The sequence below is a fragment of the Suillus plorans genome (genome assembly GCF_016647745.1).
Source record: "Suillus plorans strain S12 chromosome Unknown HD556scaffold_20, whole genome shotgun sequence".
Lineage (NCBI taxonomy): Eukaryota > Fungi > Basidiomycota > Agaricomycetes > Boletales > Suillaceae > Suillus > Suillus plorans.
In genome coordinates, this window is record NW_024537404.1 from 453,669 (window position 1) to 481,435 (window position 27,767).

Below are 27,767 nucleotides of genomic sequence, written 5' to 3' on the forward strand. Positions count from 1 at the left end.
CTACCCTTCTATCATTCCTATGAATTGTTCCTGCGATGTAGTCGACCTGGAGCTTGATCGTCGATCGTATAACCTTACCGAAGGAATGGGGTGACAGTGGTTGTCGCCCAGGAAGAAGACTTCACACGCAAAATCATGCTAACTCAGCTTCTTAGGGGGTACCTAGTACGGCATCACAGATGCCAGCAGTCCCTGGAGGTGGGAGTCCGGTCACGGTTGGTGCGGTCCAACTGCCCAACTGGTATGCACCGTTGTCGCTACGTGTGCAATTCTTATTACAACTCGTATGGCTATTGCCGTGATTTGAAATAATCATAGACCCATTGTTCGTGCCCTTGCTTCCTGACCGGGCCCAGGCTGCCGTGATCGAAGCTTGGCGCCGGCGATGTAGACACAGGCGATAATTATTAAAGGTGACCTACCTGCACTAGTTCCGTTCTGGTGGTTACCAGGTAGCGAGTGGAAGCACATATTTGTATTAGTCGTCTGTAGCTGCAGTGGATGTAGATCTTAAACCCCGCAGATGATGATATCAGTAGATTCTATGTGCATTGTGCGACGAACGCAAGGGCCATTATCAGCGTCAAAGTGACCAAAGAAGAAGCCGATCGCCAGAATAGTAGAGTGGTGAAAGCGTGTAATCATAATATGGGCCTGACAGTGCTGGTACTCACAGATACTTTCATGAGTGCTATGTATGCGAGTCTAGGATGACAAGGATCCCATGTATGATATCGCTCGCTTGCCGGGTGCCTTCACAATGTCGCGGACTGCTGGCCGACAATTTAGGACAAATTGCAGCATAAGGTCGACTGTAGATCCAGGCACATATGAAGGAGAGGACAAATCTAGCATCAGAAGTGACTCAAATACCTTAAAATGCTCTTGTTCTCCTAGTTTCATAGCTATGCAATCCTTCGACTTTGCATCCGCTCGCTGCTTATGATGTGTGGGGTTTGAACGGATAGTGATCATACAAAGCATCCTTCCGGATCATACAAAGCCTTTGTACCCTCCGCTCACGCCATGCACTAAAAGAAAAAATTATCAGTGAGGTGCGAGTAGTATTGCTTGAGGCCCACACTAGTACCACTGGCGGCCGGGTTGAAGGAATTTTGAAGTGTTCAGAGGGTGATGTCAGAGCAGTGGCGGGAATTACGCGACCAAGAGAGGTACCGGTTTTGACTGCCGAAAGACTTAGATAGATCAACTGGTGGGCGAGACATTTTAGAGGTCGATATGATAGAGATACATATAAGCACCAAAAGAGAAAGGACATCCCAAGTGAAAGCTTTGAAACGTCGGATATTCAAATCAGGATATGAGGACGTATGGTGAACGTGAACAACTATTACTCACTATACAGCGTCGAAATCGAAGAGCTTGAGACATGAAACAAGAGCCGTATGCTGCTTCAACTCAGTAGGCTGATGACGAGAGGGTAGATGAGTTCTAGGAAGGCGACCACAGTATGATCATTTTCTGCAGTTCTTCGATCTATGGAATTTGCTCGAGGTTCTGAATCTACTGAGAATACTTCCTGCTGGCGCGCAAGTACTTCGAACAACTTTATTCCATCTTTGCTGTGATACCGGGATAATCTTCAGAGCACTCCTGAAGCTTTTGCCAAGATACGCACATCTCACCAGCTGAAACATATACTCAATAACCCCCCTTCGCAGTCATAGTTCGAGTGGCGACTCTTGTTGTGCCTCCCACCTCACATGGTCATCAAAGTCACCTCAGAAGCACCTGGAAAGCGGAAGAACGAAGGTGATGTATGTGTAGCTCCTCGATGATACTTGTGTAATCTGCAATGTCACGCCTCGAGAAGGCGCTTGGAGTCACATAATACCTAGATGAGGACGGGTTCTCCATACTGCAAAGTAGCAATTAGAATGGCACAACAGAAGTGTGGCGTTCGGATGGGAACTCACATACAGAAGAGTCGACGGACACGTTGTAAGGAGAAGTTGCACAGACCCGATAGGTCAAAACTTCCACGCATGAAAGAGGGAGAGTCAATGGAGGCAAATATTGTGAGGAGACTAGGGCTCCGTGAAAAACTATCCACGGAGTTAACGACGAGTTTTTAACTCACCCCCACCCTCGAGGGGTTTTTGACACGAGTTAAAAACTAGTTTTTGACCAGTTTTTGACAGACTCAAAAAATGCGTTTTTTCAGGTCATTTTGACATTTTTTCGCTACGGTAATGCAAATGCCCACTGTACAGGCCCTCCCGGAGGCGTTGGAACTGTGCTATCCTGTAGTTGAGGTGTCCTGCTTGCCCCTTCCACCGGCTTCTCTGATAGTAAGTCCAACAATCGAGGAGCATCAAGATGAGCATCCTCGCTACCCACAAGTACTCTCGTATCACAAGACCAGTACATTGGATCACGCTCAATCTCCGGGTCCTCGCTCTCCTCCAACCAATTGTCCTCCGAGTCTGAATTAGAGTCCTGCGGCTCCGGGTTAGCCTGTTGTCGTGTTTCCTTTTCTGACCATTGCTATCGAGATCGACATCGAAAAGAGTACTTTCCAGGTCACGAAACTTAACTGTTGGTTTTGAGGGAGGCCTTTTGGTCTACGGGACATCTTGAAACTCGAATGGACACGGTGCCGACTCATCCTTCCGGCCTCTGGGTGCAAATGTGACCTCGAGCACATTATTCAGTGCGGCTTCGGTACTGCCATAGAGTTCGACCCTCTCCGGATCTGGAGCATAGTGCTCAAAATTATATTTGGAGTTTCCGAGGGGGATACTATGTGGAAGTTGTGCGAGTGCCTTTCGGAGGTGGCTCAACTGTGCGTTGTTGCGCCCAATGTCCTCGAAGAAGCTCATCAAGGTAAATTTTTGTTGTAATCATTGAGCCGATTCAGCCGAACGCTCAATTGGACGGTAGTTGACAGATTGTCGGTCATATCTTAACGATTTTTCGGTGATTTCGGATGTTCGGATGGAAAATTCGATAGGCTATGTTCCCGAGATCATATACATATATATTTTAGTTTTTGACACCCCAATATCAACCCCGAGTTATCGACTCGTTAAAAACATGTTAAAAACCTGTCAAAAACTCCAACGTCAAAAACTAGGTAGTTTTTCACGGAGCCCTAGAGGAGACGTCGCACAGGCCCGGCGAGTTGGAGCTTCCCAGTAAGCGAGTCATATTTGACACAACCACTTGGAAAGCACCAACTAACCGGCATAGTTCCGTGGGTGTGCGGGGAGTAAAAGGATTATGCTGATCGTAGAAAATTTGATATTGATCCATCATTAGGCCGATCACCGTGAACGAATTTACCAGGTCATCCATGTGCATGGACCATGTTTCGTGGTGGGATGCGCAGAAACGGGGGGCAGGTGGATCGTTGAGTCAGCAGTGTGCGAGGCGCCGCTTCAAAAATTAAAATAGCCGCTTCGAGCTTCTGCTAATTGCAAGTGCCAACAATTCCATGTCTCAGAGTATAGTCCCAGCGCTAACAAGAACAAGGATAAAATCAACGCGATTGAATTGAAAAGGTGGCCGTTCCCTTCCTCGCTTCCACTTGCAATTGCCTTTCCAATTCCTTTCTGCCCACGACACTATGAACGACTCTAGTAACTGGGTGTCGTAACTTGCTCGGATCGTGAACGCGAACTTTGAGAATTGAGCAGCCCTTTTGAGTCCCATTAGTAACTAAGTGTCCACGTTCACCAGTGCAGACCAATCATGCATGCATGGACTTATACAGGCAGGATATGTCACCTTGCAGTATGTCGCGTTCTGTATTTGCCTCTAGTAGCACTAACGTTCATCCAGTGAACATTGGCCAACCAGCCTGAGACGCTTGGATACGATGATCACGTACGGTTCACCATTATTCGCGTGTCAAGCCTTGTCCCCGCTGTATCGAGCGGCGAGCCTCATTCATGTCGTATGACTTGTATCCATTCCCTCTCATACCTCAGCAAAACTGCATAAAGCTTTGGCTATGCCGTGTCAATTTTACTCCATGATATGCCAAGGCTGCGTCAAACCATGCGGAGACAGGAAGAGTAGACGATAATATCAGGAATTAATATTGTAGGCTAGTTGGGTACGCTGCTAATAGCTTTGACGCGGCATCTTTGCCTCATCACAACCGCGTCACTGGTGAATCATGACAAAGGTAGAACTCCGTGGCTGCCGGAATCACTACACCCACGAAATGACCAGAAGGGATAGGTTCTCCCGAGTCCCACAGTATCATCCGCCGGGCACAACCATTTTGCCAAACCTTCTTGTTGATGATATAAAAGTGAGTCATCTTCCTACTGTCACCAGCGTCCACCCATCTCAGACTCAAAGAGATCATTCGAGTACCTCAGCAGATCATACCACCCTAAACAGACAATGTGTTTCTTCTTCCCACCATTATTATTGCGTTGACCGCATCTATAATGTCTGTTACAGCAAGGAAAGGCTGTAGTCCTGAAGGCGAGAGATGCAAGACGGCTAGCGACTGTTGCGAGAATGTGGACTGCGTTCTTATGTGCAGGGGGCCCAACCAAAAACCTAGCGACAAACTGGTGAGTACTTTTACATTTGTATTGGTGCTGTTGTTAATATAGCAATATGCAGAACACTGCTGAATGAGAAATGAGCAGAGGCAGTATTGGGTGGAAGGAGTACATGATATGAGTGTATGAGGGAGGTATTTGCGTACTGTCTGGTCTGGGATAAATAGAGCACCATGGGTCGGACTGGCCAGCTATAACTCGAATGCTTGTTAGCTAAAAGACACGCAATTTGATTAGATCAAAAGTCTACTCGACAGGGTATGCAATCATTCATACCATTTTTACCTGTGATACAAATCATAAACTGATTTGGCTTGACATGGCATTTTGCCTCGTCACAGTTGCATCATGAGTACATCATAACCGAGGCAGGCGTTTCAAAATAGCTACAACCATTTTGCTAAACCTTTTCATGATACTATAAAAGCAAGTTATCATCCTAGTACCATCACCAGCATCCATCTACCTCAAAGTCATCATTCAAGCCTTTGGCAGATCATAGCACCTTAAACAAGCAATATGTTTATTGCATTGACAGCATCTATAATGTATGTCACAGCAATGTGAACAACATCAGTGAATTCATGAGCATTGAGTTCATGATATTGTAGCCATGATGACTGTAGAAATACATAATTCTGTTTCTGCCAAATATAGCTATTTATGCACCAATAAATTTGACTTGCTAATACAAATGTATGAATGAAGCATCAGGAAAACTGCATATTACTTAATGTTCCCTTCAATGAGGTCAGAGTCGCCAAAAGTCCAATTCAAGTCCAGAACCAGTAAGAACACTGCACTTAAAAAAATTAGATCCATTTTCTTATGTTTGAGCTTAAATTTGTCTTAACGCGCTTTGCAAAACAAATGTCAAAATTGTCCAACTTGAAACCACTCATAAGTGCGTAACAAGACACGAGTAAGTATGAAGTCAGGAACAAGTCAAAAACATGCCAAGCAGAATGAAAAGTGTGGTAGCAGTGAAACAAAACAAGTAGCAGGCTCAACTGAGACGATTAATGAGATGGGAGAAAATAACACAAAAGCATGCAGCACTGGAATGATCAATGAGATGGGAGAAAATAGCACAAAAGCACGCAGCAATGATATCAAATCATCGTACTAAGCTTGTGAGAATGCAACCAAATGGGCGAGAAACATAAGTGCACCTGTGAACATCCAGGAAACAGCGATCTGGAAATCAGGATGATGAGTGAATGACAACAGTTAATGCATGCAGTGAAGTGAACTTACCTTTAGCGGAAGGCAAGTAAATTGACACATTCCTCATCAATCTCTTCCTCAGGCTCGTCAGCTCCCTTGGACCGTTGTAGGGATTCATTTCTGGCTAGGCTTGTAGAGACTGTTTTTACCTTACCTTATGTTGGCACTTTTGTAGCTTACATAAGAAAGCTATCTTTTCACCAGTTACCAGTAGGAGTCAGAGTACTAAGCAGTTTTTCATGATATTTCCTCTCCTCTGAGCCTTGAGCCTGGTCCAGAAACCCTTTAGGGTCGAATAGCAGCTAGGTTCTGCAAGACCCAACATTGTTCAGACTCACCATCAGAATTGTTGTACCTTCAACGTGCTGACATCCATGAACTTCTGTCCCCCGATATCCTGCATCAACTTATCAAAGGTACCTTCAAAGACCACCTTGTCACCTGGGTTGAGAAGTACTTGGAACGCATACATGGAAAGACTCACGCCAAGGTGGTGATGGATGACATAGACAGAAGGTATGCTCGTGATATCTCTCTGGTGACCCTTACTAATCCACAGATTTGTTCCTCCATAATCGCTGCAGCGCCATCATTCGCAGGCCTTCGCCGGTTTCCTCAAGGCCATGGTTTTACTCAATGGACTGGTAATGATTCGAAGGCCTTGATGAAGGTATATTTACCTGCAATTGAGGGGCACGTGCCCGATGATGTTGTCCAGTGTTTTTGTGCCTTCCTTGAATTTTGCTACCTCGTACAACAGGATATTATTACAGAGGACACGCTCAAGGAAATTGAGGAGGCCCTTGACCAGTTTCATCATTATTGCAAGATTTTTCAAGAGACCGGTGTTCGTTTTGATGGATTCTCATTACCACATCAGCATTCCCTGGTGCACTATGTTACACTTATCTGCATGTTCGGTGCGCCAAATGGTGTGTGTTCATCCATTACAGAGTCAAAACACATCAAGGCTGTGAAAGAACCATGGCGATGATCAAGCAAATTCAACGCACTTGGACAGATGTTGCTCACAAACCAGCGCCTCGATAAACTCGCTGCTGCACGTACTGACTTCATAGCATGTGGAATGTTAGGTCCACATCCTGGTATGTATGTTTATTTTGTATACTAATGCATACTGAATAACAACTTGTGTACTAGATATCGGCCCACAACACCCATCGCAGGACAATGGAAATATGAAGGACGGTGGTGAGGCAGGTGATGGTGGCAAGGTGGACGATGGTGGCAAGGCGGATGATGGTGGCAAGGTGGACGATGGTGGCAAGGTGGATGATGGTGCAGTAGAGGGAGCCCGAGTGCAATGTGATGTGAAACTGGCACGCATGCCTCGTGCGTTGTCTTTTCTTTTACATATACCATTATCTGACCCAACAAAAGAACACAGACGACTGTACACCACTCGTGCACTGGCTAAAGAACTCGACGTACCAAACTTGCCTCAACTGGTCCGCCTTTTTCTCTATGACCAACTCCTCGCAGATGATGATCATACATCTGATACTGTCCCACTCAGTGCTTGCCCCAGATTTGAAGGCCACATCAAGGTTTTTGGCTCAGCAGCAGCTACTTTCTTTGCACCAAGTGATCCAAGCGGTATTGGGGGAATGCGACACAAACATATCCGTTCTGTCCCTTCGTGGTGTGGAGGGCCAGGACACTATGACACCATATTTGTGAACACCCGAAGCGAGGGTGGAATACACAGTATGGAGGTTGCCTGTGTGTTATGTTTCTTTTCCTTTCATCAAGGTTATGGCCATGATTTGAAGACTTTTCCGTGCGCTCTGGTACACTGGTTTAAGCTGGTCTCTGACGAGCCCAATCCTGGAAACAGAATGTGGATGGTCAAGCCATCATTTCTCGACTCAGAGCTGGACACTCGGGAGCTCTCAATCATTCATATTGACATGATTGTTCGTGCAGCTCACTTGCTGCCCATCTTTGGCAATGAATTTGTCCCAGAGAAAGCTACATTCCACGAGACTCTAGATATTTACTGTGCGTTCTATGTTAACAAATTTGCAGATCATCATTCCTTCGAAATAGCATCTTGAGTGCATTATTTGAACTTGGTCACTTAAATTACTTGATTATCTTGCAATTTTTTCTCAGTCAGATGCCTAAGTAGTGTCAAGTAAAAATGAAGTAACTTGATGTCATCTTAGCTGACTTAACACAATTTTTACATTTTCAAGCTCGGTTAAGTGAAGTGTAGATTTGCTGATGAATGTAAATCTGTTGGAGCTAATACCAATGCCAACCGCAGAGGATCATCAAATGTTGGAATGCCAACATGTACTATATATTACGGACTCGTTTAGCTGCACCCTTTCCCTCAGTCACTTGTCCTGGACTGACGGTATGTCTAGTGCTGCCGCAGTCTGGTTCCGAACCTCGGTTCGAACCTGAACCTTTCCGAACCAGATGCATGGTCCGGTCCAAGGTTCGGCCAAGACTCAGAACCAAACCTTTCCAGAGGTTCGGGGTTTGGGCTGGTAGTGAATAGGTTCGAACCCATTTGAACCTCTCAATTTTTGTAGGCTTCACACTTTTTCTTAAATATGTAAGTATTTACTATGTGTCAATATATGCAAATGCATGTGTCTGCAACCTGCACAGGTTTGAGCTGGGTGAAATTGACGCGGTCCTGTCGTGCCTGCTGCAGTCATGACGCGCTGTGACACAGTACTGTACCGTCACAACATGTAGGGATCTTATGTCGCTATATGAATTCCAAACACTTTGAACTCTTGCTAATGATCAATATAGGTAAGTACTACTTGGGAATGTTATGAGCCATGCTGATCAAAGTTGTTGCTTATTGTTCGCAGGAAGTGAGTATGTCAAGATTTTCGAGCTCGAACCATTCTGATCCAAATCATTGGCCACTGTTCCTTGTTCGAACAAGAGCTGTGCTGATCCAAGACATTGGCCACTGTTTTAAGGTCATGAGTGTGTCAATCCTCATTCGAGCAACAGCCATGCTGATACAAGTCATTGCCCACTGTTCACAGTTCGTTAGTCTGTTGATCTTCATTCGAGCTCGAGCTATGCTGATCTAAGTTGTTGCCCACTTCAAAGACAAGGATTTTGGATACATTGCAGGAATGATGTTTGGGGCCGGTTCTGAAACAGTGAGCTCTTACATTGCATCACGTCTTAAGTTGACAACTGTTGTAGACTGCGTTCGCAATCACAATCATAATTATGGCTGCTGCCACTCACACAGATGCGCAGGCTGGCGTACAAGAGGAGCTCGATAATGTCGTGGGGCGTACATCAGGAAAAATGTCCTTCTCAAATCGGATGAAATATGATACAACTTGCGTGAATCTGCGAGAATTTGATGGATTTGAACATTTGATCCATTATTTTAGTCCCTTGAGAATTTTCAACAATTGGATCTCACTTTTTGCCAATCAGAACAGAATTTGCGTCAAGCAGAACATGATTTTCAGGCAGTTAAAAAATTTGTCCAATGCTATCAAATGAGTACCATTGGATCTGAAATCTAGACAATACAATGTGTGACCAGTATCAATCCTCCGCCATACCATCAATATTGAGGAACATGAGACTATCGGCTGCACTAGGTTCTTCAGTCTTGCGCTTCGACCCACTACAACACGATGGAATCAGACAATGACAAGTGTCGAAAAAGATAGAACTCACCAGACAGACTTGTACAGCGAGTGTACGAGTATGTGAAATTTGCGCTCGCTGGCCTTGAAGATGCCATTCAACACGCCAACCAATGACTGATAGATCCTGCCGTACATGTCCAAGTTGAAGTCTCGGTCAAATTTTTCGGAGGAGTACTGCATAATGATGGAGCACACCTTGAATTGTGTGATTGATTAATACATATAACATACCCACAGCAATTAAAACATACTGCAGTGCTAGCAAGTGCCACCATCGCGACAGGCAGCTCAACCTCATCAGGATGATTATCAATTGTTGATGTCAGATGATCATGCCACTTTACTCCCACTGCGAGCTCATCGCTGAAGAATGCATCCTCGATGGTGTCCAAAATCGCCGGCGCTTGAAATGGTTTGGTTTGGATAAGGTCCCCCTGTAATGTATGAAGCCACTGGCATCAGCTCAAACATAAAATAGACAATAAATATTTTATGAACCTTCGTGTTCACCGGATAAATGTATGCATTGTTCTTGAGAAGGTCCGCGACCCTGTTGTCAGCACCTTTTGTGAGACCATAGTGGCTTGCCACATGTGCTTGCGCAGCCTTCCTGACATTCCCATGAATGGTGCCAATATGACCTTCAGGCTGCAAATGAGTTGAGATGACAGTAGTAAACTCAAGGCAACATGATACACATACCACAGAAGATAATGCACGTACATACTTCGCATCCTTCATAAGCCATTTTCTCACATCTATGAATTCCTCTCCATCTTTCGCACATGACAAGAGTATGTCGGCCATAATTTTCCTCCTTTGCTGGAGGTCCAAGTACGTGTTTTCGAAGAGGATGTGCTCATGAAGGCAGGTAATTGAGGCCCACAGCAAGTCCTGGATGTGAGGTCGCTGCTCGGTTAGATTGACCTTACCGGAACTACTATATATGATGCGACAAGAAGGCAACCAGTCATCTTTGCGTGAACAAATAGACCGCGCTGACACTGCTTCATCATCTGCAGGTGGCCCACTGGTGGTGTCATCAACCTTGTCTGGCATGCACCAAGTTGGTTTCTGAAACAACGAGTGCAGTGTGTTAAGACCATGCACAAAGGGTAGGACTGATTCCAAGGGGCTTGGCTTCAGCTCGTGCGCTGCGCCCCTTACCCGAGTATGTGCCCTTAATTTCAGAATGATGTCCGAAGGACTTTCCAGACGAGTGCAAGTAACTTCCGGAAATTACGATGAGGTTTCATCCTGATACGGATACATGTAATGGCTACTTAGGACAAGTCCTAAGTAGAAGCAAACAGAGGAAAGGCTGCAAGGACAAAGTCCGAAGCAGAATAGGTCCGGAGGACCACGGGAAAGTTTCGGACGAACGTCCGGAAACTTTGGAGGATCGGATGAGCGGATGAGCGGGGATCGGATAAGCGGAGCTCTGGCCTAGGGAATTCCTCCCTAGGCCCAAGATGGATATTGACTAAGTCAATAGACTAGAACTGATGTGAGGACTTAGAGTGAGATCTAGTGCGAGGACTAATATGATATTCCGACTGAGGAACTACAGGACATATACAAGAGTTTATATACTAAGGAAATAACGGAAAGATCAGTAATCAAGCGTCTGAGGCTATGTATGAAGCATAAGCAAAGTTATCAAGCGCGAGTCGGAAATGAAGCATAGGTTAACGAATCAGTAAGCGTACCAGTAGTAAGTATAACCGAGATACCGAGGACAAGGAATACCGAATAGAAGAATAGGCTGTGTTAACGTTATATGCACAGGAATGAATTAAGAAGCTTATCGTATATTGGATCGAAAGCGGATCTATACATCGGACCGGACCGGACCGGATAGGATCGGATGTGACGCATGGATAGACATTAGGGTGATGGGACAAAGGATGAATGATGCAGGCTAGCTGAGGTATGGAGGTAAAGGGATCTGGATGTGCAGATGTGGATGTGCAGAGGTGCAGGGATCCGGACGGATAGAGGACTGGAGACATGGATAGGGCGTCCGAAGGTCCGGATGAGGTGTGGGAACATTGTCGGATGTAGGTCCGGAATACAGGATATGACACAGTGAGTGAATGTTCAAGAGAATCAACAAGACTCATTCACCTCTTGTTCTCTTTGCTTCAGGTATTTACTTCCTTTTGACAGCGCCCCTTTCTGATTGGCCTTACTGGTCTCTTTCAGCTTGGAAGAGCAATAGCGAGGGCCAGATTTCTTCATGTTAGTAAGCTGACTGTTCCTGCCTATACAACCAAACAGATGGTCCAAGCTTAGTTGAACTTGGTTCGAATGCGAACTGGACCTCCTGAATGTGTTCGGTCCAGGGTTCTACTAAATGCCTGAACTGAACCATAGGTTCGGTTCAGTGTTTGGAAAATTTGCCCCAAGAACCGGACCAAACTGGACTTCAGCAACACTAGGTATGTTGTTGGTCTCCCGCCCATCTATATGCTAACACGTACTTTAGTCTAACTGTATTGTCTAGGTACAGCAATACAGTCACTTATCCTGGACTGAGGTCTAACTGTATTGTCTAGCTTTTAAAGGTTATGAGCCTCGGCTCTGCATAAAGAGCCAGAACCTCTAGACGGTTTAGATCACCAGGACTTTCTCTGAGCGCTTTAGTGTACCTCAGACATCACCTTACTTGTTGTTCTAGCAGGTGCTGAACACATTTTTCCATTGACAGGTGCTACCTAGTAAATCAATACTCTATGCCTGGACCATCAGCACTTCCCTAATTAAGGCTGCTTCTTCGAAGGATCCTCCAGATGTGTCAGGCATATATATATCGCCCCTCATGTCATTACACCCTTCCCCACTTCTTTATCCCCTACCATCGTCATGGCGTCTCACACTTGTGCAAAAACCGACCTTGACGGAAGCAGGGCACTGCTACCTGGACTTAATGTACCACAACCAATCACCACTCCAGTCACGCAGCCCACCATACCTACTCTGCCTGCTGCACCTACCATGACCGCTGCATCATCCAGTATCCTGCAGGTCATACTGACCCATCCAGCACTGTATTACCCCCCGCTGGCACCTCATTGGCTGTCTCTATCACTGCATGCCGCCTCTCAAAAACCGACCTTGATAAGATCAAACTCCTTGACAGAGTTAAGAATAACTGGACCTCATGGTCTGAGCTCATGCTGGAGTTCTTTCACCTGAATCTCCTTGAAGGTTACACCACAGGTACAGTCACTCGCCCAGATGCAACACATGAGCCTCTAGTGGCTAGGAACTGGGATCTCAATAATGCTGACATAGTTGCTGTGTTGCGCAACCATGCTGTCACAACCCAATAACGAATTAACGCTGGGCGGAGACTAGGACTCAAACAAAGATGATTGCAACAAGAACCAAGTAGAATTGAGCAGGTACGTCTGGGCTGGTACACAATGTACAGACAAGAGGTTTGAACTAAAGAACTACCGACTACAAACAAGCTACCTATATACATATATTAAGTCGGAGACTGAAACTGAGTTCAAACTAACTACCAATCAAATAATAAGAAACAGTATCGTACAATTCTATATATAATCTATGATGTCATAACACGTGCCACAGCAACCGACAGGTTCTGGAACATCATATCAGGTTCACGTGGTATAAAGTTTAGTCTGGCATATTCTGATAAGTCACGTGACTCAACCACATGCTCGTTGGGTAACTCTACAATAGATGCAACCACAGGTGCATCTTCAACTGTAAATACATTACTAGGTACAGGCACTGTGACTGGGCGCTTAAAGGACTTAGAGTTTAGAAAAGAATAGTGATTCGTGTGAGGTACTCATGACACTAAGTCCTCATACCAAGTTCTAGTCCTCCGACTTAGTCAATATCTATCTCAGGCCTAGGGAGGAATTCCCTAGGCCAGAGCTTCACTCCTCCGCTCCTCCGCTCCTCCGCTCCTCCGCTCCTCCGCTCCTCCGCTCCTCCGCTCCTCCGCTCCTCCGCTCCTCCGCTCCTCCGCTCCTCCGCTCCTCCGCTCCTCCGCTCCTCCGCTCCTCCGCTCCTCCGCTCCTCCGCTCCTCCGCTCCTCCGCTCCTCCGCTCCTCCGCTCCTCCGCTCCTCCGCTCATCCCATCCTCCATCCCTCCGAGTTTCCGGAAGTTCCTCCGGAACTTTCCTGCGGTCCTCCGGACCTATTCTGCTTTGGACTTTGTCCTTGCAGCCTTTCCTCTGTTTGCTTCTACTCAGCACTTGTCCTGAGTAGCCATTACACATCTCCGTATCAGGATGAAACCCCATGGTAATTTCCGGAAGTTCCTCCGGAAGTTGCTTGCACTCGTCTGGAAAGTCCTTCCAGAGTTTCCCGTGCTCCTCTGGAAGTCCTTCAGACTTTCTTGGACTTTCTCTGGACATCATCTGAAATTAAGGGCACATACTCAGGTAAGGGGCGCAGCGCATGAGCTGAAGCCAAGCCCCTTAGAATCAGTCCTACCCTTTGTGCACGGTCTTAACACAGCCACGCATAGCATTCCACATGTGTCATCACCGCCGACATCACACTCTGGCGGGTTAAGCGTGTCCCCCACAAACAGCTCATGTCCTGCAAAAGAGAGTTCAAACTCAGCGGCTCCCATTCCAAGGAAGAAGAGCCAGAGAGGGAAGACACTGATGCAGGGGACCAGGAGGACACATAGACGTTTACCTTTCTCCTTGTTTTCTGTGCTCATCCACATCCCGATTCTTCAAAGAGCTTAAACTTGAAGACACTATCATAATGGTAGGTAGTTGTAGGCTCAGGCTGGAGTGGTATAGTTTCGGGTCTACATGCTCTTGACTCTAAATGCCAGCCTTAGCTTGATTACACATGGACGTGCCAGGAATCTCAAGCTGCAGCAGTGACTATTCTTGACTAAAGATTTACATGCTCACAATTTCTCGAGGCCATCATCACAGACATCCGTCATTCCTCATTTCTCGCTATCTCACTCTACTGTTTTCTGTCTGTGGAAACTATGCTGAACTTTCAGGACACTCACAAATATCAGTATGGGATATGTTGAGCTCGTTAGATGATCTAGGTGTGAACCTGGAAGAATTAGACAAGTATCATATAGGGAAGGACCTGGGGAGATATGCGAGCAGCAGTGCCAGGAGACTCGACAATCTCAGAGGTATTGATTACTTATTCAATCGCTCACTGATACCCTCCACTCCCAGATGTGACATATCACGCTCACAAAGTGTATCGTCAATGCCAACCACTGTGAAGCTCAAAAAACCACCTTCATCTATCCCACAGCACATAACCTCCAACACTGTTTCTGACTATGTGACACAGGTCAACTGCTCTGCCCACCACGTGTCACAGTCATCGGCCCCTCCTACCCTGTCTCACACTGGTCGACTCTGGGATGACATACATGGAGGAAAACTTGAAGGCGAATTGAAGGGTCCCACAACAAACCCATGTTTTCCTCTGTGCCATCCCCCACAGACACACCTGTTTTTCTCCCAAATCCTGCACGTCAGATCTTGCCTGTAAGTCATCATTTTTAACACATTCATTTGAGGTCTCATGACAGCATCGCTATTATGATAGCCCTCAGTGCTCACACGCACACGGCGGACCACGCATCTCGCACATCCACCCATATTACTACTGGGCAACCAGAAACCATACTATGGCATCGGTGTCAACACCCCTTGGAATTCGTCTGCATCAGGCATTAATAGCACGCAGAGGGAGAGGCATACCCAGTGCATCTGGAGTGACTTTCCATGTGGAACCATAAATTACTAAAGGGTAAGATAGTGGTCTGGAGTTTCTTGTATATATGTATACAAGCCTTGGACTCTACCCTGCCTGGCACATGGAATGATGACCGTCTCTCCCGAGTCCGAGTCGCTGGCAGTGTGGCACAGTGCCCACTGGCAACATGTGTGAACCATCACCAAATTTAAAAAGATCTACCTTCAGAATATTTTGGCTACCCTTCCCTGATCTGTAGTCTGCTGTTGTTTTGAATCTGTTCTGTATCAATAACTACATATAGGATGCGCTCACTGTCACACATTCATCTGTCTGTTCTGCAGGTGCTATCTATGATAATTCTGGAATGTTGGTGTGATGTGACTCGTGTGACTGCTTCTGTGATGTACGTGACCAGTGGTCGCGCTTGTGGCTGGACACGTACATTTCTTGAACACAGTGCATGTGTCTCGTTCTTTTCAGCTCTGATTAAAGATGTCTTCTTTATGCAGTGATATTTTCAAATGGCTTGGAGCTACAGACTCAGAGGAGGACTCAGAAAGTCTTATAAACGAATGTATGATTTCACATTTGAATCCACAAAGAACAGTCATCGAACATGTTTTACAGGCATATCCATATGTCAGATGTACAATCTGACAGCAAAGGACCTCCAATATAAATGGGAAGCTCTCTCTTACGGTAAAGCGCAGACAATACTCCGCTTTACATGCAAATCTGCATCAGACGCAAAGGCCCAGATCCAACAGGAGATGCAAGCCAAGAATGCCAGCAGCCTATGTATCCAAGTCAGCAATGACAGGCCTTGTGCGCAGGAAGTTTGCGAATTCTGCAAAATTCATGGGGGTAAATGCTAAGGGACTTACTGGGCCACTCAAGGCTGCGGCTCAACCACTGAAAGCGCTTTTTGGAGGTATGGCGAGCATGCCTGTGAAGCTTGAGCAGGACTTTGATGGGCTGATCGCCAGTTCAAGCAGGGTCACTTTTGTAGGTCAGAAAGAGGCTAGACAAAATCGTGCATGTGAGTGTCAATCATCATTACCTTGGTCTTCCCTGCTCATCCAGCCCAAGATCGGTATATCTATCAAACATTAGTAGGCCCAGCAAACGAAGCGACAGTGCGTGTTTATCTGGATATTCATCAGTTGGGTCATCCTGGTGTTTTTTCCAAGGTATGAGTGCTTTGATGACTGGTTTTGTTAGCTGATTTTTGGTGCAGGAATCATGTGTTGTTGTGAGCTGGATTGTGCTAGATGCTGAGGCTTCTGGGTCAAGTTGAACAATCAGTTGCTTATTCTCGAGCCATCGCAATCCCATGGCGATGGACTCTGTGCGCCTCTGCAAGTCACACCAGATCTCAAGATTCAGGGAGGGTATAAAGGCTTGGGTGGTGTAGGCCTATTTCTTGGTGCGGTAGTAGCAATCAAAGGGTGCAATGGTGGCAGAGGTTATTTCATTGCATCTGAGATTCTAGCTGTGAGTATTTGAGTCTCTGGTTTTTTTGTTGAGATAGAAAACACACTTTGCATAGATACCCCCAATGCCAGCATCTCCTGCTACACCGAGTAACATGGCAGCAAGTTTTGACATGTGCATAGCATGTGGGCTATTCACTCCAGATGCTAACCTCGACTACAAACAGTGGAGAACTCTTATGAGCAACCTCAAGATATCAAACCTGCCATCGTCTTACTTATACACACACTCATTATTCAATTTAATATTTGAATCTCATAATCCAACCAGCTCGGGCCATTCGTAGATGCCATCAGACATTTTCAAACACCAATTTATAGCCCCCCCTCCACAATTTCCTTTCTCAATTGCCAACAAGCACAGTCCTTCTCGTGCCAAGTGTGAATGACGTCATTAGCAGCTTGATGATGAGTTTCGTGGTGATCCAGTGAGTTTTTTCGAGCGCTATTTCTCTTACTCTCGAGCTAATGATGTATTGATTTCAGTGCATATGGCTCCTTCCTAATCCTGCATGCTTTTCACTAAATGAGATTTCTTTCGTTGTGTGCAGTGTGCCATCAATTTGTTGTATCACTTGCGGAAGGAGGAGTACTTTAGATGTGGACAAGAAGTAGATTCTATCGTATGCGAACTGGAGGCTGCTAGTGACCCCCAAGTCTAATCTTAGCAGATATGTTTTGCAGCAGAGAAGGTGAGACTTTTGCCATAATTCAACTTCCGGCAACTCACATCCAATGATCTGCATAGCTTTTATCTGATGTTCTCTGTTCCCTTAGACATTGCACACAAAGTCCATCTTGATGTATGGCATTCCGCAGAGTTGAGAGTTGCCAAAAGTCCTGAGGATCCAGGTTTTGACGTGATGGTACTACCCCAGTCGGTTAAAACACTTTTCAAAGGTGAATCTATTTCATCAATACTACCCCGTCATCTCTTCAACACTGTCTGCTGCAGGTTGTGGACAGGTCTTTAAATATTTTGCTGCCAGTGGAGAATAGTATTACAGTGCGATAGCAAGACTGTGCTTGTGTTAAGACCATGCACAAAGCATAGGACTGATTCTGAGGAGCTTGGCTTCAGCTCGTGCGCTGCACCCCTTACCCGAGTATGTGCCCTTAATTTCAGAATGATGTCCAAAGAAAGTCCAAGGACATCCAAAGGACATCTGAAGCGTGGGAAAGTTTGGAAGGACTTTCCGGACAAGTGCAAGTAACTTCCGGACAAGTGCGGGAAAGTTTTGGAGGAACTTTCGGAAATTACGATGAGGTTTCATCCTGATGCAGATATGTGTAATGGCTACTTAGGACAAGTCCTAAGTAGAAGCAAACAGAGGAAAGGCTGCAAGGACAAAGACCGAAGCAGAATAGGTCTGGAGGACCACGGGAAAGTTTCAGACAAACTTCTGGAAACTTCAGAGGATCAGATGAGCGGAAGGTCAGATAAGCGGAGGATCAGATAAGCGGAGCTCTGGCCTAGGGAATTTCTCCCTAGGCCTGAGATGGATATTGACTAAGTCGGTAGACTAGAACTGATATGAGGACTTAGAGTGAGATCTAGTGCGAGGACTAATATGATATTCAGACTGGGGAACTACAGGGCATATACACAAGTTTATATACTAAGGAAATAACGGAAAGATCAGTAAGCAAGAGTCCGAGGCTATGTATGAAGCATAAGCAAAGTTTATCAAGCGCAAGTCGGAAATGAAGCATAGGTTAACGGATCAGTAAGCAGTCTGGTAGTAAGTATAACCGAGATACCGAGGACAAGGAATACCGAATAGAGGAGTAGGCTGTGTTAACATTATATGCACAGGAAATGAATTAGGAAGCTTATCGTATATCAGATCAGATCAGATCAGAGGCCCGGATGAGATGCGTGTATATACGGGATATGACATTAGGGCGATAGGACAAAGGATGAATGATGCAGGCTAGCTGTAGAGGTATGGAGGTCTGATGTACAGAGGTAAAGGGATCTGGATGTGGATGTGCAGATGTGGATGTGCAGAGGTGCAGGGATCTGGATGGGTAGAGGACTGGAGACATGGATAGGGCATCCGAAGGTTCGGATGAGGCGTGGGAATATTGTCGGATGTAGGTCCGGAATACGGGATATGACAGCTTGATTATAATAGTCATGGCTATAGTACCAGGGACTCACTGGTTTACTGATAATGATCTTCTACTTGCTGTGCTACCTTTGGTGTTTGCCGAAAGTCAAGAAATAAACCTAACTGTGCTTCCGAGTCAGTAACCTCAGTTGGACTTTGAATTCAAAGTTTGTACGCTATATGAAGATACTCCAACCCTTTTCACCCATGCCAAAACATCTAATTGGAGACTTGCTCCTCTGCCAACAATAACACTACTTTGCATTTTCTATTTCATTCCTTTCATTCATTTTCATTTCTGAATATGATTGCCCTCCCTACCACTTACCCCACTAATCCTCTCAGCTCATCTTTGTCCCAATCCGGAATCAGGTTCAAATCGACGTGTAAGATACGTATCTTTAGCCAAGCGCGCTGGCATAGCTCTATTCTACAACTCAACTTCATCTCTAAATGTCTTCTCTTCAGACTTCCAATCTAATAATGCCTGCCCTTGTGTATCCACACTAATCTGCGCATTCAATATATGGAGTTCGCACCCCAAAAATAATTGGTACGGGTGTTGGAGATGGCTTATTTAGGGTATCCGATTTTGACCAGTTGTAAGTTGCTTACCCTGTCCCATTACTATTGGGGACATATGCTAACCTGACTGTCAATATATCAGTGCTCATGTGTCCGCTGACCTCAAGCGTAGCACAATTACTCCTTCAAATATTTTTGTACCTGAGGCTCCTCTCAGCACCATCGGAATTGGAGCCATGTATGTACATTCATTCTCTACCTTTTTTGGAGGGAGTCGACATGATAATGATTCTTTCAGCCTCCCTGCCCAAAGAGGTGCTTTAGTGCTAGCCTTTGCATTTATTGCTCATACGTTTCCCAGTCTTGAACACTCCTCCTCTTTTCCCTGTCATGAAATTCGCATAGTTATTGGTCCACGTCTAGACCTATGCTTGTCCTAACCCCATCCAAGAATGATTAGCCCATCTTTCATATATTTCAATGCTCAAGGTAAGCATTTCTATGGGTTGTCATCTAGGATATGCTCTAACTCCCTGCGACCCACTTTTTCCCATAGTCCATCTATACGGATATCTCAGATGGAGAATAGGGAAATTGTGATCTCAATGAAGAACCATTGCTTTATCAGCCATTATGGTTTCCATGAATCTTCATTTTCAAGAATTCTTCCATTGTTCTCCATTCGCCCATGTTCACTAACTGGTACAGATAGATGAGTAGGACCATTTTGTGACCAGCTGTCTGAACTGACACACTACACAGGGTGATAGTGATCAATGGTGATGGTGTCAACAGTTGGGTCCGTGTCATAATATAGTTCGATGTTTCATGCTGACAGATGTGCTACTTTCTCTATGGGTATCGACAGATCACAAGGACCAGAATAAAAAGCTAATGCACAATTCTACGATCACCACACCTCATCTTCTTGCCATGCGCATCTATGGCAGAGGTAAATACTCGAGTCCAAGTCTCTTAAAATCATCATACTCTACATTGTTGGATTGTGCTGGACCACAGACAGTTGTCAGCTTTGAGTTGGTTCTATCAGGTTATCAACTCCCCTACCTTCCAGGCACTCTGGCTGATCTGATGCATTATTAGCCATCTGTGGTGTTGGACTCGCTCCGAGGTCGCTTCTTCTTTTGCTTTGCTCGGGCACTGCATGACAGAGCCAGTGTGATTTGGTCAGAGTACGTATGTCAGAATATTGTGGTCGGCGCCTCAAGGCCTCACTGATGTTTCCCAGGTGCACTTGATGCCTTTTGACTTGAAGCCCCAAATCTCTTCTCTACTCAGCACTCAGCACTTGTCATCTCCCTGCCATGCATATACTCACCCCGTAAGTCTCTTCTTATACTCAATATGTTTGAATCATGTGTCTGGCCCATTCTGCTCCATTCTTATGTATGACCCTTTGCCACTCGACAGAAAAAGAAGTAGACCGAGAAAACTATTGGTCTCCCATCACACCTTGAACCGAACATGGATGTTCTTCTGTCAATTCACTCAATATAGATAATAAAACCTGGAATACTAACAGGATCAGTGATCTGATTTCCAATAGACCTTCTTGATCAACACAGTTCATGCCATCGTCCCTCATACAGATGTGCGTCTTCCATCCCTAATCCCGCCATCATTACACCTCACATCTCCATCGATAATACTTAAAATATCCACTCCGGAACTTTATTTTCCTCATGCTGTGTGATATATAAATATATCACCAGTCACTGGCATCCACCCTCATTGCAACAGCTCATATATGAGACATCATGGTACCCTTCAATGTGCCTGCAAAATATCTTCAAGTGACTGCTTGTATGATGTCACATTTTTGATATAATTGCATACATTTATTGCTCTCTTCTGATGTGTTCATACTGCTGCTGCAATCGAATCATGAAACTGTTTTACATATCTGTTGTGACCTTGTAAGATGCATGTCAAAATGGCATGTCCCAGACATGGTCTGATATACTTGTTATGTCCTTGTAAGATGCACGTCAAAATGGCATTTCCCAGGCATGGCCATGTACCGTTTCATATATTTGTTGTGTCCTTGTAAGATGCACGCCAAAATGGCATGTCCCAGGCATGGTCATGTACTGTTTCATATACTGGTTGTGTCCTTGTAAGATGCACGTCAAAATGGCATTTCCCAGGCATGGTCATGTACTTTTTCATATATTTGTTGTGCAAAGATAATAATATGTAATTCTATATCTAGATGTATCATAATTGGTTTTATTTGTCAGCACTACCTGATCATATCAATTTCAGGTTGATTTCCTGATGTAGAGGTCTTATTGTAGAGTCCAAGGGTAAGGCTTTGGAAAACTACCCATTGCGGTATTTCTGGAAGTCTGTACAGCAACATCCAAACAGCTTCGGAGTCTCTGAAAGTAATCCCCATCTCTGCAAATCTCCTTTGGCCATTCTCAAAGACACTAATGTATCATGAGGCGTCGTCAGCATCCTTTAAACGTTCTGAAAAGAGTTAGTCCCATAGCTCAAATTGTGAGGTTACATCGAGTCATCCAAATCATTTCAACAACGCGTCCCACTGCTGATGAGCCATTAGCTTTTCGCCTAGCATGTTTTGAACAATGGAGGAAAGGCATCTGCTGATGATGGCTTTTGCTTGAGCGTCCTCCTTGACCCATTCCTTTATAGAGGCCAATTCTGTGGCGGTGGGCTGTCCTGGCGTGGTGACTTTGGGCATTACACTGGTGTATTCGGCTATGTCGTTGGGGTCGGTGCCATCGCTACAGTGATTCCATAATCCTTCCCCGGCTAAGGCTAATTCTACAGCCCTTTGCCAGCTGGGATATATGTCCGTGCCAGTCAGTTCTATGATGTGATCATATTTACCCATTGTAGTGATTGTGGGTTCCAGCCATTAGATGGACCTTCATGATTTGATGAGTGTTATCCACATGCATATGGATGTCGAGCTCATCTAGAGCTCAGGGCTCATAACCTATACGTGCTAGTGGAGACACTCAGTAAGTCATGTAGAACAATACTAGATTGTCATGTATCTACCTAGCGGAGACGCTAGGGTACATCAGTAAGGATTGAGTGTGGAAACAAGAGTGTCTACACACCTCAGTAAGTCACATAGAACAATACTGAGGTGTCATGTGAATGACACGAACTATATAGCACAAGAAGTGAGATTAGGTAAGAGACCGGGAAAACGATGTGCGGAGAAGAAGCAAGAAGCTGTCAAAATAAGGTGTTGCATGCAGTGTTGATGCTGATAACATCAAGAAGGTAATACAATATTTAAAGGTAAAAGTCAAAAGTGTCAAGAACGTTAACAACTTTCCCGTCCTCGCTTGCACTGGCAATTTTCTTTCCATTTGGAGACAATGCTACGAACCACACTCCATTTCCCTTGTCTTGCCAGACTTCACCTATCTGTGTGCCACTTTCAATGTCCCATAGTTGGAGTGAACCATCCAATGAACATGTGATGATGTGTCGTCTGCCAGGCAAGTGTACAGCACCATTTACCCAGTGAGTATGACCTTGCATCATCCGGTGTGGCCTGATAACTGGCATCTCACTGGTAGATGAAGACATGATCTGTGCTCAGAATATCGACTATGGGAAATTGTGGATTGTATATGAAAGAAGTCTTCCAGGATCTTGGAATCCAACCAGATTATCTGGCAATGGAACAGTTTACTGGTGAGTCCAGGCGGCTATCTCTTTTCAATTTGACGCTTATCAGAACAATGCAAACCATAGATCATGAGGCAGCATGCTTACAGGATTTAATGTTTAACCCTCGCATACAAGACAGTGTATGCAAGTGCTACAAAATTCGAGAATGTGTGTGCCAGAGATCTTAGTGGGTATCTGAAGTCCCTGGTAAGCAACTCATTAGCTCTAAATGAAGAATTCAGAGCATCACTCACGAAAAATATCAACCCAGCCTGAGTGTCCAACTACCAGTGATCAATTGGGAGTTGAGGGCAATCGTTCATTCATGCCATTTTGAGGTGCGTCTTATGTGTTGTTCTTATATTTGAATTTTGCTGTGGCACAGCTTCATTGCTGTATAGATGCAGCACGCAGGTCTGCAACTGGCACTACATGCCTTGCACCTTCCTATATGTTCATAATTCCAACAAATATTCAACAGTGTCTCATGCTCCCTTTCCATTCCGCATGTTTCTTCATCAGGGAAAACCTCCTGCACAAACTTAGCTAAGTTTAGATCTAACTTCAATAATTACCAAAAATTCTTCCTAAATATAGTGTTTAGCAGATTATTAAGACTCTTTTACCCCCCTTTAACTTTTTCATAATTAGACGATGTTTTTGCAGATTATGCAGAACTTAGCACTAATGTTGTCAAGATTTTCCGCGCTTTCAGATTTATTATTGCTTACTAGAACTGACTCATATACAAGAAAGAAATTGGTTTTCATTAGAAAGAATGTAAATAGTCAAGTACAAGTATATAATAATTTCGAGAGGTAATACTAAGGAGATTTAGTCCTCATCCATCCTGCGATACACTCGGAATGACACAAATGAGGACAAGTGGCAACACACTCACATGAAGGAGGTGCGGACTAGTGCAAGTAAGCACAAATGAGTGGCAGTGTGCCGGCATTGGACAGAGTTTTGAGCGAAATGCTGGTGAGTGCAGAGAGGGTGTGAAAGCACCTGCTGGTGTCATTCTGATGTATTAAAACTGACCCTGTCACTGTAATAGTGATACATAAACTGGCTAGAGTGTCACTAGTACTACACCCTGAATAACACTGCTAATGATACATTACATTGATGCATCACACTGTCTGAGTCCGAGAGTGAGCAATAATATATCACACTGTGAGTCCAGGATAGTGAGCAATAATACATCGGCATCGAGACAGTCATCACATTGACAGTAATACATCATTATATAACATCATCAGGTGGTGGGCCCTCCATGGTCAGTAATACATCACATATCTCCGCAGTGTTCTCTTCATTGTCCGGAAGAAGCCGAGACTCTACAATTGACGGAATGGCTGCCCAAAGCTCTTGAGCGTGCTTGACCATTGCGAGCCGGATGTGAGCCTGCCGTTCTGCATATGCAAGAGCCCCTTCTTGATGGGTGGGCTTCGCAAATATGGCTGCTGTTCCATGATCTTTCCACCAATTAGCCTGCCACTTGAGGAACTCAATGACTCTCCGCATTTCCTTGAGGAGCAATAATACTTCTTCAGACCACCATCCTTCGCATGCTCGTGCTTTGCACCACTCAATACGTAGACCTGGATCATGGGTGAGTAAATGCCAGATCACAATGTTGGCCACATACAATCTTGAAGGCTAGCATCGTCATCTTGCAAGGCACCCGGCGCCTTCCAGATCCATGAGATGTCTCTCGTGCCCTCCGACTGACCAGGTGCAATGTCACCTAATGGACGCAGGTCTGCGACCTGCAGCATACATAAGTTCCCCTCCCAAGTGACCTTACCCAGAATTGGAGCAAGAACAATCAGCGCGGTGCGAGCGGTGTCGTATTTGAGCTTGTTTGCCATTTTCTTCGTATCGGCAAGGTCTAACATGCTGCGAGCTCGTGTTGATGCCTGTTGTCCATGAATGTGAGTCCGTTTGAATGTCTTAAGATGAGATGAGAGGTGAATGCTCTGGCACACTTCATTTAGGGCATCGTGTGCTTGGGCAAAGCGGAGCTCCCATTCGAGCTCTTGCAGATGGCGGTCGCAGGTATACTTTGTACCTAGTGAGGAAGGGAGCCAGAGATGTAAATCCTCAGGCTTATCTGCATCGTTATTTGCCCCTCGTGTGAGCTCTGGTGTTGAACGAAGTAGGGCCACTGCAGGCATGTATAGTGTCTGGATTGTTGTCCATGACTCGATCTTGTGTAGGAGCGCATTGCTTCGCGTGCAAATCTTGGCTTTCTGTATTTCAGTAGCATGAACTCCAAGCGCAGCAGTATCTGCACATAGACGATGCCTGAAACAGGAGTCAGCTTGTGGAGAGGTTCTCTCATGGATTGTAAGTGTACTGTTGGTCCTCTAAGTCTAAGCCTATAGAAATAAGTATGAAGGGTGATACCTCATCATGCAAAGAAGCATTCATGCCAGCTTGTAAGTCACGAGCCTCGTTCTCGGTCAGTTGAAGTCGAACAGTGGTTTGGGTCATTGCTTGAGCAAGAAGATAAGAACGAGGTACTGAAATCGAGACACATTCACTTACGTGCTATGTGGCTCTCAAATGGGTTGGGCTGTGAACCATCATCTTCCCAAGCCTCAACCTCAGATCTCCATGCGCTCAGGGACACAGCATCTATCGCACTCTGCAGTTCGGCTAGCTCATCACCATGCACCTTAGCACTCCTCACCGCTTCTTTTAGTTTGCGTAGCAAAACATGACCTGTTTTAGTTCAAATTAGCTCAACATCATCACACCAGCAGTCACCTTAGTGCTGGTAGCTACTCTGTTCACATTTGCCCAGCCTCGCTCTGGTGCTTCTCCATCTGTGCGACCGACACCCTTAGAGTAATTGAATGAGAAGTTTGTTTGACAGGCGGGGATGTGGGCATTGATGTGGAACTTTGGCACAAAAAATTGCACTGTCTTGTTCTCACGATTGAACTGCAGCCTATCAGGCATCGAGGCCAAGTGTGCCCATATCTTTTTATGCCATTGACAGGCCACATCGTAAGACAAATTGAGGATGGTTGCACCACTGCCAACGATGATGGAGAACACCAGGTAGTCCATGTTTACATACCTGTGCAAAGGTCAGTCTGAGTCAATGAAGATAGCTGTTAAACAACTCCCCCCTTTTGGAGGTCACCTACTCCGCTTGCCAGTTTCATCTCGTGTCGTGCACAGTCAACAGTCCCTATACCAGTCGCAGCAAGACCTCTTGATGACTTAGTATCTGCCATGTTGACGGCGTTATGACTAACACATGTACTTCGCTGAAATAATATTGAGCACAGTGACAGTGTTAGGGTGAAATCAAACCTCTTGTGGCAATGTGACTCGCTCAGCCAGGTATGTTTTGTAGCGCGTCTCTTCTACAAAATATGACGACCCAGCATTGAGGCTGGGGTCGCGCTGGTCGTTTGACACTGCTTTCAGTTTCAAGCGGAAATTTGCATCAATCAAGAGAAAAAGGGCATATACCCATCTGCCATGAATAGTAGTTAGTGACTAGAAAATGCGTGAAGAAACAAATATTACTTTGACCTGGGCTCCACGTTCTCCCATCCCACCGCAAGATTTTTCCCTGGTTGCGGGCATGCAGGACAAAGGACGACACAGTCACCATCTTGCGTGGTACTGATTCCATCAGGGTGGTGTCCTCTCCCTGAACATTTAAGAAGTTTGAGGTTATGCCACTCTCGTACCATGCACAGGAATGCTGAATAACTATCCTGTCAAATTGGGATAAGCTATGCTAGTATATATTATGGAAATCACGATGACACATACCTTGATTGGTGTAATTCCTGTATTATCTGTGTGACGGGCAAGACTGTGGTAGAATTCATACGGTGAAACTTTTGATTCGAAGGACAACAAATGGAAAAATTCCATGACAGCAAAGCTAGCAGCTGTTTGGGGATTAGAGGATGTGGAAGGGAACAAGCGAGCTCAGAGGAGTTGAATATAATGAATTTGTGCCGTTTCACAGCCGCAGAAGTCGAGGCCAATTTCATGGATCCCATGGGCATCAATGACAACAAACTCATCACCACTTGCTCTCTGTTTGTTCAAACAGACCTCGCCAGGAGTGTGTCCAAGTTGAATGCGGAGACCGAGGTGCTTGAGTGAGACGCGCGCGAAATGATCTTGTGTCCATTGTTCTATTCGGTGCAATGGATTGCATCTATGACATTCAATTACACAGCTCTGACAAATCATCTCTATCCCAAAACAGTCCCTGCACCTGTAAACCGGCAGGTCCTCACTTCCACAATGACAAAAAGAGCGTGTTGCTTCACTTCCGCGACCTTCCAGCTGAATCATCTCATCTAGATACATTGAGCGCTCTGAGAGCCATGATAACAATGGATTATCCTAAGACATGTCAGTGAGTAAAAGAACATCTGTATGAGGAAAACATACCCCTGCGGTCCTTTTCCTCTTAGATTTTTGAAAGGACGGTGTTTGGTCTGCTGACTCCATTGGCAACTCGACTGTTGTTGTCTGGTCATCGAGACCTGGAGGAAGTTCGTCCCAAAGGCCTGTGAAGTCATGTGGCTCGTTCTCACCAGATGCAAGCTCGGGAAATGAATGAGGTATCGAAGATGAAGAAACAAATTGGGTAGATTGGAGACTGACTTCGCCGTCATGAACACCATAGACACGATGCTGTTGGTACTCGGTCTCGTCCTCCTGGATGTCCACATAGCGCACGAGCTTTGGACGCTTATGCTTGCTTGTTCGAGGCATTAAATGTTCGAG

The 27,767-nt window shown here is 45.4% G+C and overlaps 6 protein-coding genes across 6 annotated transcripts; 2 read left to right on the plus strand and 4 right to left on the minus strand.

Annotated features, from left to right (window-relative positions):
• Nucleotides 1-2,482: 2,482 nt before the first annotated feature.
• Nucleotides 2,483-2,999, minus strand: HD556DRAFT_1362588 (uncharacterized protein). The gene has a single exon (XM_041302674.1). The coding sequence runs from the start codon at nt 2,841-2,843 to the stop codon at nt 2,586-2,588; it is 258 nt and encodes an 85-aa protein (XP_041161692.1). The 5' UTR covers nt 2,844-2,999; the 3' UTR covers nt 2,483-2,585.
• A 6,333-nt stretch (nt 3,000-9,332) lies between these two features.
• HD556DRAFT_1441874 (uncharacterized protein) lies at nt 9,333-10,246 on the minus strand (the record flags this gene model as incomplete). The annotated part of the gene is made up of 5 exons (XM_041306366.1): nt 9,333-9,414; nt 9,468-9,634; nt 9,691-9,873; nt 9,938-10,087; nt 10,142-10,246. The coding sequence occupies 5 exons, from the start codon at nt 10,244-10,246 to the stop codon at nt 9,333-9,335; spliced, it is 687 nt and encodes a 228-aa protein (XP_041161693.1).
• A 2,058-nt stretch (nt 10,247-12,304) lies between these two features.
• HD556DRAFT_1471536 (uncharacterized protein) lies at nt 12,305-14,120 on the plus strand (the record flags this gene model as incomplete). Its single annotated transcript, XM_041308443.1, has 4 exons — nt 12,305-12,466; nt 13,348-13,658; nt 13,713-13,866; nt 13,953-14,120. 4 exons carry the CDS (start codon nt 12,305-12,307, stop codon nt 14,118-14,120), a joined length of 795 nt encoding a protein of 264 aa, XP_041161694.1.
• A 1,871-nt stretch (nt 14,121-15,991) lies between these two features.
• Nucleotides 15,992-16,854, plus strand: HD556DRAFT_1441876 (uncharacterized protein; the record flags this gene model as incomplete). Its single annotated transcript, XM_041306367.1, has 6 exons — nt 15,992-16,217; nt 16,268-16,368; nt 16,416-16,430; nt 16,484-16,672; nt 16,728-16,786; nt 16,839-16,854. 6 exons carry the CDS (start codon nt 15,992-15,994, stop codon nt 16,852-16,854), a joined length of 606 nt encoding a protein of 201 aa, XP_041161695.1.
• Nucleotides 16,855-21,858: 5,004 nt separating this feature from the next.
• HD556DRAFT_1234860 (uncharacterized protein) lies at nt 21,859-22,191 on the minus strand (the record flags this gene model as incomplete). The annotated part of the gene is made up of 1 exon (XM_041297695.1): nt 21,859-22,191. One exon carries the CDS (start codon nt 22,189-22,191, stop codon nt 21,859-21,861), a length of 333 nt encoding a protein of 110 aa, XP_041161696.1.
• A 2,045-nt stretch (nt 22,192-24,236) lies between these two features.
• HD556DRAFT_1431507 (uncharacterized protein) lies at nt 24,237-27,755 on the minus strand (the record flags this gene model as incomplete). Its single annotated transcript, XM_041305023.1, has 12 exons — nt 24,237-24,595; nt 24,643-25,301; nt 25,354-25,492; nt 25,545-25,721; nt 25,757-26,037; nt 26,079-26,082; nt 26,149-26,275; nt 26,322-26,487; nt 26,541-26,734; nt 26,793-26,953; nt 26,993-27,380; nt 27,429-27,755. The coding sequence occupies 12 exons, from the start codon at nt 27,753-27,755 to the stop codon at nt 24,237-24,239; spliced, it is 2,982 nt and encodes a 993-aa protein (XP_041161697.1).
• Between the last annotated feature and the right edge of the window lie 12 nt (nt 27,756-27,767).

Coding starts and splice junctions, on each gene's coding strand:
- HD556DRAFT_1362588 (XM_041302674.1), bottom strand. CDS start 2,843: ATGAGCTTCTTCGAGGACATTGGGCGCAACAACGCACAGTTGAGCCAC.